The following is a 14,750-nucleotide window of genomic DNA, read 5'->3' as shown; positions in this document are numbered from 1 at the left end:
ATTTATTTATTTATTTATTTATTTATTTATTTAATCCTTTATCAGGGATGTCTCATTGAGACTAGAGTCTCTTTTTCAAGAGAGCCCTGCTTACAAAATTCACAACCAACAACAATGATAATACAATGAGAGACAAAGTACAAAATACAGTACAAATGGGTAACCGGTATTAAAACAAATCAGCTACATGAAACATTTGCCGTCCTCTGCAACCCAGGTTGATTTTCACATTGTGTATTTTCTTGACATTCTTAAGATATCTGGGACCTGTATCACAAAGCGGGATAACAGAGTTAGCCGAATAAGTGCACTGTGTAAAACCTGGAACAGCGTTTTTTAGTTCAGTCTGTGTTATAGATTTGGGAGGGTTCCGGGTTTTAGTTAGTGCAGTTATTCAGCTAACTCAGTAATCCTGCTTTGTGATCCAGGCTCATAGCATTTAGGGCCCATTTTTTATTGTTATTCACCATTTTCTGTCAAGTATTATCTACAATATCAAGTCTTATTTGGTTAAATACTAGGCAGGGAACTGCTGGTGCACATTAAAGCAATGAACTTTCCCATAGTTCAGTCCACTGAAAGGCCCAACAAAATATATGTGTTAGTGCACAATATCACAGTGAAGTTCCCTCTAAATTTTAAATGAAGGGCATCTGCTAAGCACATAATTTCAAACAATAATGTAACACAAACCACTGCACTGTTCTCAGCTCTACCACTCCTACACACTGTGCTATAAATACATAACAAATAATTCACTGTGCAACAAACCCCCCTTTCATGGTTAATGCCACGCCCCTCTAACATCACCCCTTCTAATGACCAATCCTATTTCTATTTTCTCGCCACCAGAAAAAAACACATCTTCTATTTCTACCCACAGGCTACGGTCGCAAGCTATAATTCATGTAAAGACAAACTGAAAAGTCAATTGTCTGTTCAATAATTGTGCAGGGGGATATTTGATCATGCATTTGATATCAGATATGTCACACACACATACGCGCATGCACGCACACATGCACACATGGACACATGCACACACACACTCCTCCCTTTTTCTCTCTTTTCCGCCATGAAAATACAGAAACGTTTCTCGTTTCATTGCAATTCTAGTAGTTTAGTTGACATTGTCTTACTGAAAATAAAGGTACCTATTACTTATAGCTGTCTACCTGACATACAAACATAGTTATTTCACATGTTGTGTTTTGTCCTTTTGAAGATCAGTGAAGGAATGGAAACAGCTTTTATGTCTGTCCTTCAGGTGAAATTTGGGTTGAAAATTGGGTTGATTACTTTGAAATGAAATGTGTCTAAAAACCCTCAAAATAGTTTTAAAAAGCAACAGAAATGAAAGAATCCAAGAATATCCAGCAACACTATTACTTTAATGCATGAACATAAAATAATAATAGTTAAAATGCACTTAAAATGCTCCTGAGGGGCTCCACTTGAAAAAGCACTCACCAGAAGCACAGGCTGGGCCCTGTAGTCACAGGTTCAAGTGTGAACTAAGTCAGCAGCGTAATATGATTGGGAGTCTGGAGTAGAAAGGCACAAATGGACTCTCACCAGGGGTGATGTGGGCTCATGCCAACCAGAAATCTTTGGCTTCCTACAGTAAAAATAATTCTAAATTGTTCTAATTGTTCAAAAGACTCAAGGAGTACCACATGAAATACTGCAGATAAAGTGTAACAATGGGATCTATCAAAATCCATACATTAAGCTGTGTTTGTGTAAAATTGTGATCTTTCTCATTTTTATTTATTTAGTACTCTGTTGTTCATTTTGTTCACCAGGGGACATATTCTTCAGGGCATACCAGCATTTTGTCATATTTTTCATATCAGCATTGAAGATATAAGATAAGCAGAAATGACCAGATCACTGCAGTCTCATCTAATAGTTATAGAATCAACTCATATATTGAACACTACTGTTATGCCCTTGAGCAAGGTTTGAATGTCTTCGATAAAAATAATCGTGTGTTCATTAAAGTGCATCCATGAGCCATTACCTTGAAAAAAAGGAAGGACTTGATGTATGTTTCAGTTATTTAGTACACAGTATGGGAGGTTGAACAACTGACAGCTTGTTATCCAGGTGGATTTAGGACTATCAGTGGATGGAAAAGACTTGACGACCTTTTATCAAGCTTGTTAAAGATTTAATGAACTCAATGAAGAATATCTTTCATATCCCCCCCCTAATTATCTTTGGACCTTTACCTTCAGACCTCCCCCAAACACCTAATCAGCAACAGCCTATTGTAAACTTGCATAACTTTATAGCTTTTGTCTCACTAATTATGGGTGACAGAATATCTTGCCAGTAATATCTTTGCACTGCATGGGCATAGATGTAAATATGATATGATGAGGAGAAGAAGTAAAATATTGATTGGAAGTGTGGCTATTCTTTCTGGAATCAGAATAAAATTATGCGAAGTGAATGAGTCTGAGTTTTGAACGAGCCTTTGAGCCTTGTTCAAAGCCTGGTGCATACTGGATGTACTATAGCCAATGTGCTATAGTTTGTTGATCATGCCAATTGTGATCTGATCATGACAAGATTGGGCCAAACAGTTTGCTAATGAATATTCTGTTGTTTTTTTTTTTTTTTTTTAAGTTGCACTCTTCTCTCAGAAGGAAATGTATGTTTACTGGAAATTACCTTCTTTCGGTGAAATAGCCCAGTCTGTCTTGTCTTTTCACGCTGAAGGAAATAGGTAAAACATTATTATTTTCCTACTCTCCTAAAATGCATGGCTTTCTTTTTTCTCAGTAAAAGTATTTTCCGTTGCTCAGTGCCATGTCAGTTTGGGTGTGCATCTTTCCCTTTCTTATGAAAAATCAATAATGACCACATTTGTTCACATTTATGAGTGAGCTAGAATGGCAGTGCTTAAGCTGTAGCTTGGCATATGAATGTATTTGTACAATTCTCTGTTGGGTCTGTTTTAACAGCAGGCATCCATGTCTGAATGTTTCTTTGTATGTATGACACAGAACACAGATTCTCTGATGCAATAAAGTTGTTTTCATTCTTTTTCCTGGAGCATTATCCACATAGACTGTATTGACGGTAAATACAGAATGCACACCACACAAGATTAACGAGTATTTTTCTCAGTAGAAACACCATTGATTAACAGCCGCTAAAAGAAAACCTTGACTGACCCACATACAATGACCTAAATCACCCCCATTGCCCTCACGGCTTGCTTATAGTCTGTATTCCATATTTTCTACACTTCACCCTCATAAATGAGCCTGGCCTTGAGCCTGTTATCGTAGAGAATGTAGCCTACATGAGCACGAATATCACTGCAGGAGTGAGGACTGGATGATAATGGCAATACTAAAATGAACTTATACAACTTACCTGAATAATTTAAAGTTAATTCAGGGATGTTATGTTCCACGGGGCAGCAGATTCTTCTGGTTTTCTGTCCATTTAAGCATCCAAGTTAGTTTGTCCCTGAATGGCTAGAGTCCACACACCTTGTTTCCAAGGCCAAAACTGGCTGCTGACTGAAAGGAAAACACAACAACCAGCAGACACTGTGGCCCTACCGGACGGACGTTTGAGATCTCCGGTTTAACTGGAAATGCTGGCCTATATTTAAGTCAGGGGTGTCAAACCCATGTTCTGGACGGAGGCAGTGTCAGCAGGTATTAGCTGGTTTTATTTCAAGCAGCAGCCAGTTAAGATGAAAATACATGCAATTTTTAGCCAAACGACAACTTAAATTAATCACTGGTGCTGAAACACACCAAAAACCGACAGACAGTATGGTCTTCCAGGTCTGGATTCTGACACCTGTGCTTTTCAGAGGGCTATTAAAGTACTGGCATCAAATACATTACCACAAGTGTTCCCAACCTGGAAATTTGCATAAGTGGCCAGCCAAATTGACAAACTTGTAAAGCAGTCTATTTTTATAAGCCAAGAAAAAAATATATATATTTGTACATAATTACTCAGATGATGTCTGGACCAGTTGAATATTTGTTTTTCATTAACTTGCAAAAACGCTTTTTTTTGTAAATAATGCCAGGGGTGAAGAACCAGGGACTATCAGGGGCCAACACTGGTGCTGTGTGCATGCGGTCAGGGAGGACATGTTACAGCTCTGTACACTGGAAAGTAAGGTTTGCTCCAGCCCACTGACCATTTGTCATCTAGAGTCATCTTGCCACCTAGTGGCCCATATATGGAAGGTGTTAATTGGACAGTATCAACTCATGAGGGCCATCCTTACAAGCACACGAACCTTGATATGAATGAGCACACAGCTGTTAATGTGCAGCCAAATTACATAATATATACACAGAAAACATTTGTAGTTTGTATGTCTGAGGTTCACTCTAGGCAAGCTGTGGTTTCATCACTATGAATCCTAGCAGTGGCATTACCACAGGGCTCTAGCAAAGTAGACAAGAAAAGCATAACCCAATTTGCATTACTCCAACACCAGTGTACCAATGGTAGAATATTGTGTTAATTAGTGGCATCAGAGTGCCTTTGAAGCATGTTTCACACCTGGGCAAGCAAGCTAAAAATGTATTTTAAATGAAAAGGGATAAAAATCACAGCAGTTAACCAGGGTAAAAAATTCAACATTTTGTGAAATGGTGCTCTACAGAAGGGGGCAAGCAAACCATACCAAATTGAATATGTTCCAGTAGTCAAAACACAATGAAATTACTTAAGCATATCCATATAGAAAATAAAAAGGCAGCTTTTAAGGTACTTTCATGAAGCAATGCTTGGGAACATTTCAATATAAATCTTCATGCTATAATTTAAATCACCTCTTTAAGTATACAAAGCAGATCCCTCTACTGGCACATCAAATGTGTAAAGCACACACATACCAGTCAATTCTACTGGAGATAGACAGTGCAGAAGAGAACATAATGCTGACCATCTTTACTGGTAGAAAACATCAAATACAGAGACCAGCTGGAGAGGGCATTTCACCAGATTTAATATTTCTGAAACAGTTTTGAGAAAAAAAAAAACAAACAAAAAAAAAAAGTATAAAAGTGGATGTGCGAGCCAGCTTTAGGTACAGCCCCATACTCTCCACATACCGGTAAAAAGTCAAGTAGATGTTTTTAAAAGTATATTGTTTGTTATAATAATTCGCCTTACACATATTTACTAGGAACCGATACAAGTAACAAGTTTTAAATACACAAAGGCCTTAACCGTCGAAACCTTCACACTTGATTCTTGAAATTCATCTAAAAATTAGGTTACAGTACATGAGACCGCAAAGTCAGTCTTCCGGCGAAGGGTCGTGAAGCATATAGCGGTTCTTTCTACAACAGAACGGCGATGCGACGGGTCCGTGGGAAACTCCGCGGATCGAGCCGCCCCATTCCGGCTCCGCACTTGCATACGGGATGCCATGAACGCAGCCCCCCCCAGTCGCTCACGCAGTTATATCCATCAGAAAATGAATTGTATACAATAGCTACTAAAAAAATACGTTCAGTGGAAAACACAATGGAAAAAAAAATAAAACAAAAATGTGCATCAACATGCAGGATATGTGCAGGTCTGTTAAAATGCGAAAACGGCATAGTAAGCAATAAAAATAAAATGTCCTGGAACCTGGGGTGTTGACAGATTCACCCCCCTCCCCCCCTTACTTTCATTGTTCAGTGTCCCCAACTGCTCCTACAAGCAGTTTCCTCACAGTGCACCAAACATTTCTGCAGTCTGGGAACGGAGCAAAAATTCACCACACGCTCCTCTTAAAGAGTGACAAACAAAATATGATTTTCACACACCAGTCACACTACAGAAGGCTCCATTCTGAGACTGTGGTTTTACAGTCATGGTGCGACTGGGCATGATGTAATGCAGATTCCGTCTGCAGATATGAGCAGGTGCCTATGCGATCATCTGTATTTGAGACCACATGTGCGAGTGTCAGAATGAATGTATGTGTGCCTGTGTGTGATTGTGTGTGTGAGATGAAAGTGCATAAGTGAAAAGAATGCGCCTGTGGTGAACATGAGGGGACTGAATGTATTCATGATTCAAGCTGATGTCTCCTGCAATTTCGTCCCCAATTCAAAAACAAAACAAAAGGAATCCAAAGGAAGGAAAGCAGTAAAAAAATAAATATGATCTCAAGAGGGATTCGGTGTTAAATGGAGAACTGTCTTTGCTCCATTCTAGGTTGGTGTTTTGGAGTGTGTGGGTGGGGGGGGGAGCCGTGGGTGATGATGCCAGTGAGTTCATGGTGACAGCAGGGTGCTCCCTGACTTCTCGAACTTCTTGCCCTTAGACAGGGCGGCCACCTGCTTCAGCAGCTCCCTGTTCTTGGCCTGCAGCAGGAAGAGAGAGAGAGAAGGAGCACATCACCACACCGCATCAGCTGACAAACCATTAGAACAGGATCTCCAAAATGGGAAGAATCACATTCCAGACGAACGCCACTTAAATTACATTTGTTCTGAGACACACTGACCCTGCCTACTTGGTGGTTTTTTCCATGACATATGCCAGAACCAGAAGAGCAACCCCAGCCACTGTAATATAAATTTTTTTATTTTTTTTTTAAGTATGTGGACACCTCACATCTCATCCAAAATTATAGGCATTATTAATATGAGCTTGGTCCAACCTTTGCTGCTATAACAACCTCCATTCTTCTGGGAAGGCTTTATACTAGACGTTAGAGCATTGCAGTAGGGATTTGCTTCCATTCAGCCAGAAGACCATCAGGGCTCTGTGCAGGCCAGTCAAGTCAGTGTTCTCAACAAAAACATTCCTATATGGACATTGATGTGTGCCCGAGGGCATTGTCATGCTGAAACAGGAAAGGGCCTCCCCCAAACTGTTGGGGAAGCACAGAATCATCTAGACTGTGATTGTATGCTGTAGATTTAAGATTTGCCTTCACTGGAACTAAGGGGCTCTCTTTCTCTCTCTCTCTCTCTCTCTCTATATATATATATATATATATATATATATATATATATATATATATATATATATAAACACGTGTGTGTGTGAGACAGAGAGAGTGCATGAGATGGAGACAGTTTAGAACACAGTGAGAGGAATCAAGTAATTTAAGCTTCAAATCATTCTGCAGGCTATTACGAGCAGCAAGGGCAGAAATCACACAGGCTTTCTAGCCTATCTCCAACAAAGCTTTGTGGACAGGCAGCAGAAGGGAACCTAGGAACCTCAGGCTGCACTGTCCTCCAAGCTTCTGTGTAAAGTGATGAGAACCACACACAGCTGGGAGTGAAGGCACACTGAATGAAAGAGCAAGACCTCTCCCCGTTTCATCTTATTGCATCCTGACTGATTGGCCAAATAGTTTAATCTCTGGAGGGCTGGCCCCAGGTGCCTTCTCCAATCCCTTTCCACCCCAAGCGCGTGCCCGTAACCCCAAACGGGTTACGTCAGCTGTGTGCAGGGAGAACGCTCCGCCCACTGACCTGCTGCTGCTCCACGGCCTCTTTGTGCGCTTTCTCCATGTTGTTCATCTTCACTCTCATGTTGGACTCCTGGTACTGGAAGTCGGCTTTCAGCTCCGTCAGCTGGGAAGCGTGCCGAGAAACAAACATGTTTTTAATGACTTTGCCGGACGTGGCTTTCTGCTGTGACAGGTGTGAGCTCAGCTGGCGCACACCAGGCACTGGTGGAGGTAATGAGCTTAACGTGAAATCCTTCGAGGAAAAAACGCTGTACAAGGAAGGGATTACCTGCACTGCATTGAAGTTATTTGGGAGACTGTCTTATCTTATTGTGCTGGGGCAGAGCCTGCATTATTCTGTGTTATCCAGAATATTTCTCACATACCTTCCTGTCCTTCTCCAGTATAGTTTGATCCCTCTGCTGAAGAAGTCTTTTTAATGACATCACTTCCTCCTTCAACTGACTTATCAGGATAAAGTTGTCTGTTCCTCCAGAGTCCATAGACTGAGTGATGGAGCTACTACAGATAAAGAAAGTGAAGGAGAGCAATCAAAAAAGGATGATGGAGAGAAAGAAGGGAGTCAGAGAGGGGAAACACTGTTCATGCAGAGCTTATACCAAACCTTCACAACATTACTGCCAAAGCAACAATTTTCACTTGAACAGACCCATGCGAAAACACACACCTGTCTCCATTTGACGGCTTTGATTCCAGTTTGGGTTTCTTCTTTGGGGTGTCGTTCTGGATCGAAGATGACTTATGGCTGATCAAGAAAAAAGAGACATGCCAGTGATCAACCAAAAGGGTCCCCGAAATGGAGATGAATTTCCACATTCATTTCATGAATAACAAGATCATGGTTTACATGTGAAAACCTTGCAGAACTTCAAAAACAGCATTTATAGTGTAAACAAAGCACAAAATATTTTCTTTCATGTTGTTGATGCTGGGACTATAGCCTGCATAATCATTTTAAAAAAACTGAATCCTCCCACACGATTTATGTCTGCAGACTTATTATCAATGTCGTGGTCTGAGACCAGATCTTTTTCTTGAAAACCTGACAGATATGACACTTTACAATCCATATTGGCACTTGTTACTGGCACAACAGTTTGTGCATTATAATCGGAGATATCAGACCCCCCCCATTCACCAGCCAAACAGGAATATTTGATGTCATCTGATGTCAATGTCACCTCCCTACTATAGAACAACAGCTAAAATGTCAATGCCCATGCAATGATGAACCAGTTTGCAAATAGCTCCTTATTTTTCTTCTTTGCAAATAAATGTCTTGTCGGATATTGAGTTTTGATTGTTGCCTTTGTAAGACACAATATAATTTTATTTGGCAAACTTGATCATAGTCTACATTGTGATTGAGTCGGTTTCTGTTTGACCATAGGAATGCTCTCTCTCTATCCCAGTTTTCCCCTCCACAAACATCAAAGGAAACATTTTTGGGTCAATTAGAGTTACATTGAGGGTATTGCAAATGCATACAAACCTAGGGTGTCCTGGAATTCACCCTAGAAAGTTTTATTAGTTTATTACCTACTGGTGGAAACACAGAACATGCAAACTATTGGGAATGCCACAAACTATTGGGAATCAATGACTGAAAAACGTAATGTCTATATAGATAATGGTTGTTGAAGCCTAACAACTGAAATCCACATTTTTAGAAGCAGTTCCAGTTTCAAGTGGAAACCAGCACGGTGAAATTTGGTTTCGTTACATGGAAAATATTTTGGCTGATGGTAGATTACTACTGGATGGCTTTTACAAGTATGTGTCTTCAACTATCACCTCTGTTGTTAGAAGCAAAAGTAAACTTTTTTTAAAAGAGGTGTTCAATAGCTCAGCGGGATTACCTCCCAACATATTGATGTTTGGTCTTCATTCATTAAGCATAAACAGGCCAGGAGAAGGGTGGGTTCTCCCCCCCCCCCCAACAAAACAAGCTGTAGTTTGGTATTTTCATTCATTTATTTATTTTGTGACAGTAACCTGTCCATGTCTAACATTTGTTATTTGTTAAGGAAGCTAAACTTTCATCTTTGAATACTTCACTAAATAAATTTCTTTAATTTATTTGATTGCAAGTTGTACATTTGATAACGGTTGATCCAACATGTTGCTCTGCCTACCAATGAATTCAGCGACTTAAATGATAATTGATGTCTTTGATCATTAAGAATTAAATCAAATAAATTAATTTTACACGTTGGACAACTGAGGTTTTTAACTGTTAATACACATGTGTTTGGTATTCAGTGCTGAATGGTAAAATAGGGCCTTAGCTGTTAAACACATATTTTACTTTATCCCCACTTCCCCAAAAGTCTCCAATGTTTAAATTTTTATTTTATTTTATTTAAATCAAGGCAAAACACTGCAATAATTTGTCATGGTGATTACTTGCTGACTACACAAATAAAGGCTCTCCCTTAAGAAAATATGATTAAGTTAAATGAAGAAATTTGATTTATCCAAGTGATGAAATTGTTTTTGTATACATTATGTTCAATAATTCTCAGTTGATTTTGACATTTTTTTCACTGCATTTAATAAATTACGGATTTAATATTTCTAAGTGGTTTTACTGTGGTGCTTATTTTTCACAAGTTCACAAGGAACTACAAGTGGATATATTAGGTCATAAAAGAATTGGGAAAGATGAAAACACCTGACAGGGAGAGGACTGTTCTGAAACGTCAGTTTTTACCTCATCCAAAGTACTATAGCAGGGGTACAAAACCACACCTAATGTGGACAAACTGTAACTATTGACACATCTGCAGCAGCAGTCTCACCTCTGCTTCCACAGTCCTGGTTCCTGCTCCGGGCTGAGGCTGCTGCTGAGTCTGTAGCACACAGAACATAACCAGGCACAACAATTACACACGTGTGTATACACACGCACACACAAAGCAGGGTCTCGACATACGCTTTTACCTTTAACGTAAAAATGTAATATTTCAGATGAGACATTTGCCCAAGTACAGAGAGGAAGCACAGGTTTACAGATGAAGTAGGGTCAACACTAAGGTTAAGCGATGAAAGCACCCACATCAGGGTTTGAAAAAAACAAAGAAAGTACTGGAGAAACAGCAGATAATAGTAGGGAACTAGTGTTGTGCCCAAACCAAAATTTTTGACTGATACCAAAACCAGCTTTGTACCAACCTTGGTACCGATACCAAATCCGTCTAAACGATTGGACAGAAAGAAACAAGTTTGGCTAATAAATGAGGTCAAATGTCCTTCTAGGAGGAATAAGGCACAATTTAAGTCTTTGTGGTGCTCATGGTGAACCTATTGGATAAGATACCGTTTCATGAAATCTCCTGTATCCCATGCAGACAGGACCAACAGGCCACTAGACACTCCCATTATGTCAATGTTCCCTTCAATTCTTAGACACAGTATTCATTTTCCACTGAATAATCATTTTTCTGCAACAGAAAGCAGTGTCAGGTACGTTTTCATAAAGTATCAAATTTAGCAAAATGCTGTCATTGCACCATTTAAAACTTTTTTTTTTTAGTACCAGCATATCATGGAACCGTAGTAGGGTCTAGGGGCAGGGGTCTACAACCCTGGTCCTGGACAGCCATAGGCTCTTCTGGTTTCTATAGTTACTCTGCACTTACATGGATTAAAACAGGAATTACACAGTTCTCACTTCGCCTGGTTACTTGGGTCTGAATCGGGTACTGATTTTAAGGTGAGAACAAAAACCAGCAAAGTTTGCGGCTCTCCAAGACCAGGGTTGCAGGAAATGGGAGAAAAGCGTACTTGTTCTGTGAGCTGCTGTGCCGGTGTTGATGTTGGTTATGGTGATGGTGGTTGTGATGGTGGTGGTGTCTGGAGTGGTGCTCCTTCTCACTGAGGGAGGAAGAGTTGGAGTGGGAAGAACCCAGTCCTTTCCTCTGCTCCTTGGTCTTCTGCAGGACACGACGATATGACAGTGTGCAGAGCCAACACAGCAGCTTCCCATCCACCTAACACACAAAAAATAAAGCAGACTTGTGAGAAACTCACAGCGTGCAGCGCACACACCCACACAGAGGCATATGAAATTATGGAGGACGATGTATAAAACTGTAGCGTGCACAACATGTCTGTTGGGATTAGGTATCTAACTGTAAGGCTACTGGGTGGCTCATTCGGTAAAGGCACCACACTGGTGCGTGAATGAGCCCCACATTTGGACCGTGCCAATGCCAACTGCGGCCAGTAGCACTGCAGGGCGACGCAATGCTCAGCCCCACACCAGCTGCCAAATTTATTTTTAAAAGATATCAAACGGTATATCCAGATGACCATTCAAAGTTCAACGGTACCTTCCTCCTGCCCTCCTCCTTGCGGTCGAAGGCACACTGCTGCTTGCACTGCTCACAGGTTTGTGGGGGCCCATATTTCTTCTCTGAGTTGGTGCAGCGCTGACACTTGGTCCCAATGAACGCTGCTATGATATTGCAGTACTGGCACGGCTTGGGCTGTGGAAAACAACAGGGAATATATCAAACAATCATGGCAGGGAGGCTGTCAATTGAATTACTAGACTGGACATAAAATCTTGGGGGGGCTTTTAAAATTCCTGTCCCTGCTGTGTAATTTAGTTTTAATTTCATAGGTCTTATTTTCCAGTGGTGAAAGAAATAACATTCCCACCAGCATGTCACTACTGTATGTATGGTGGAAGAAAATAGCAAAACTACCAATGCTGTAAATCACGCAAGGAATAAATACAATTTTATTTTACCGTTCCAAACTGCTTGACATTCAGAGCACACTTCTTGCAAATGGTGTTTGTTTTGCTGTTTAAAGGGAGCAGAAAAATACAGAGTATTTCAGGCCAGCTCGAAAATCGACAAACTAAACCCACGCCAGAGAGGATTCAGAACAGCCAGTCTTACCTCTCTTGCTGGAACTCTGATCGGCAGTATGTACACTTCACCATAGGGTGTGCTATCCGACACTCCTGTATTGACACAAAACAAACGAAAATGCTACCGTTTGTCTGTTCATCAAAAGCACTCAACCAAAGCAGCATCTGAAATACAGGCTACATTTAGAGAACGGAGTAGAGTTGAAATGAATTTATACAAGTTACAATTTAATGCTACACCCGGAGTATCAACAACACACCAAACAAGAAGCACACGTTCCCATCCCTAACCAGTACTTCACAGTGATTTGAATCACTTGCTGCGATTCCTTTTTTACCGAGCCTGCATTGTCTGCTTTTTAGATTGTGTGGCTAGCTATCACTGGCTTAATCAGGAAAATGAGCTGTGAAATCCTAATGAAAGTTACAACCGGTAGCTTCATTATCGATATCTCAGCTAATCAGACAGCAAAGAGGTTAAATAAGGTAAGAAGGTATGGTTAGACAGACAACAACGTTACATCTAGTATATATTATATTTGATATATCTTCACATTGGACACCCCACACACTATTAAAATCGACTTTCACCCTGTTTCTGTGACGTTTAGAAGATAGGCTGACTCAATAAGATAGCCAAAGGACCACAGCCCCTTACAAAACAGATATTCGGGTAACTAAAATGGCTCAAGCAAACTGTAAATTAGTAATTTATCTGCACATTTATTATGCTGAATTTGTTAATAACGGTTCATCATGAAGGTTTTCTACCTACCCAGCTAGCTGGTAACACGAACAGTAAATGTGCGTAGCTTACTAGGTAGACTACAGTAGGATATTCAACAATAGATGTTTCCAACAGGTACAATCGTAGACGGTGAATCACGGAGCTTAGTAATAGTAGACCGGTTAATCGCATGCACAATCTACTGTATCGAACTGATTTCCTGTCGAATGACACTTGCACTTCAGGTCTCTGCTTTTGTGTTCCTGGATTCACACTTCCAAGTGAAAATATTATGTAACCTGCCGGAGCCCTCGGCTAGTGGGCTATAGCTAACGTTGTTGTGTCTGTGGGGCACCGAGAGTACACAGATGTATTTGAGGAAACACGCATCCCCGGCGCCGCGTGAAACGCATACGGAGGTTCTAGCTAGTAACAATCACACGATTTTGTCTTTCGACTCATTTCCAAACCTTGCACAGCTGCTGTCCTTGTGATAGCTCCTCAAACGGATAACGCTGGTTACACTTCGTGCAGGCGTACAGGGCAGTTGTTGCCATTCTGATCGACAATCAAACAAAATAAAATAACCAGGGCTAGCCAACAAACTAGCTAGCTAGCAAGCTATGTGTGTACGCTAAAAGGGCAAAATTCAAAAAATGTTTATCATCAAAATGTAGATGGATAATTCACTTTCAATCTAAAGTTATGTGGCTAAAAACATTTGTCTCATATCCTCAATATATTCCATTAAAATCGAAATACAGTGTACAAAATAAGAGTTTTCAGGTCTTCTCTGCTTTCCCCTCTTCTTTCCTTTTTCTATTTCTTTTTTTCTTTTTGTTTCCGCGTCGTCAATCGCACCGGAAGGAAGCAGCTGAGAGCCAACCACAGCTCATGACCGATAGGCGGGAATTTACATTTTTGAATTATACACACCAATCAGAATAAACTATACTCCCTTTAAGAATTGTACGGCCCGGTTTTTATTCTTGACATAAATTGGCCAACGTGGAGGTCAGGACAGTTCTTTGGGGAAAAAACACATTCTTGACCCTTTTATGAAAAACAAATACTTCCTGACATGTTTGAAGACAACCCCTATACAGACAAAGGAAGTCAGAGTACTGCAAATCAACACTAGGAATATAATCAATTCTACTTTCATGTTTTTTTTGTTTGTTTGTTTTAAAACATGCCATTAAATTGTACTGTATAAATTAATGCACTTTTATGCATACAATGCATGCATATATATTTTAAATATGTAGAAGTATTGGAAATTTTACTAGGCCACAGTATGTATATACACTGATATAGAATAGAACTGTAGCTATATTATAAATACATGCAGCTTAATGTAATACATACTGAATATTGAGGTGCCGTTTATTAAATATATTCCATGAAATTAATTTGTAACACCATCTCAAAAAGTTGGTGATACACCAAGTATAATTCTGCACTGTCCTCCAAAAGTATTCTCCTGTTTGCACCACAAATAATGGTCATTAGGAAATTAAATAAATGGGTTGGGCTTCGAACTCCTTCCAGAAAAAAAGAGGGACCATGAAAACATGAAATGTTCAATACACCCATAATGTGCAGTGGGTAAAAGCGCACACTGAAAATGAATGTCTGGATGGCACTGGATGCATGTTGTTCCG

At 40.1% G+C, this 14,750-nt stretch overlaps 1 protein-coding gene across 2 annotated transcripts; it reads right to left on the bottom strand.

Moving 5' to 3' along the window:
- Nucleotides 1–4,975: 4,975 nt before the first annotated feature.
- LOC135263147 (protein FAM76B-like) lies at nucleotides 4,976–13,939 on the bottom strand. 2 transcript variants are annotated; one of them, XM_064350815.1, is made up of 10 exons: nucleotides 13,557–13,939; nucleotides 12,388–12,452; nucleotides 12,234–12,288; nucleotides 11,812–11,967; nucleotides 11,264–11,469; nucleotides 10,279–10,329; nucleotides 8,145–8,222; nucleotides 7,843–7,975; nucleotides 7,479–7,580; nucleotides 4,976–6,353 (listed from the first exon to the last, which is right to left on the bottom strand). In XM_064350815.1, exons 1-10 carry the CDS (start codon nucleotides 13,641–13,643, stop codon nucleotides 6,264–6,266), a joined length of 1,023 nt encoding a protein of 340 aa, XP_064206885.1. In that variant the 5' UTR covers nucleotides 13,644–13,939; the 3' UTR covers nucleotides 4,976–6,263. The 2 variants fall into 2 exon arrangements, with proteins under 2 accessions (XP_064206885.1, XP_064206884.1); XM_064350814.1 differs by having other exon boundaries at nucleotides 7,843–7,978; nucleotides 13,557–13,938.
- Between the last annotated feature and the right edge of the window lie 811 nt (nucleotides 13,940–14,750).

This window comes from Anguilla rostrata, chromosome 9 (genome assembly GCF_018555375.3).
Source record: "Anguilla rostrata isolate EN2019 chromosome 9, ASM1855537v3, whole genome shotgun sequence".
NCBI classification, from domain to species: Eukaryota; Metazoa; Chordata; class Actinopteri; order Anguilliformes; family Anguillidae; genus Anguilla; species Anguilla rostrata.
Note: the sequence above shows the minus strand (reverse complement) of the source record. Positions and strands in the feature narration are given on the sequence as shown.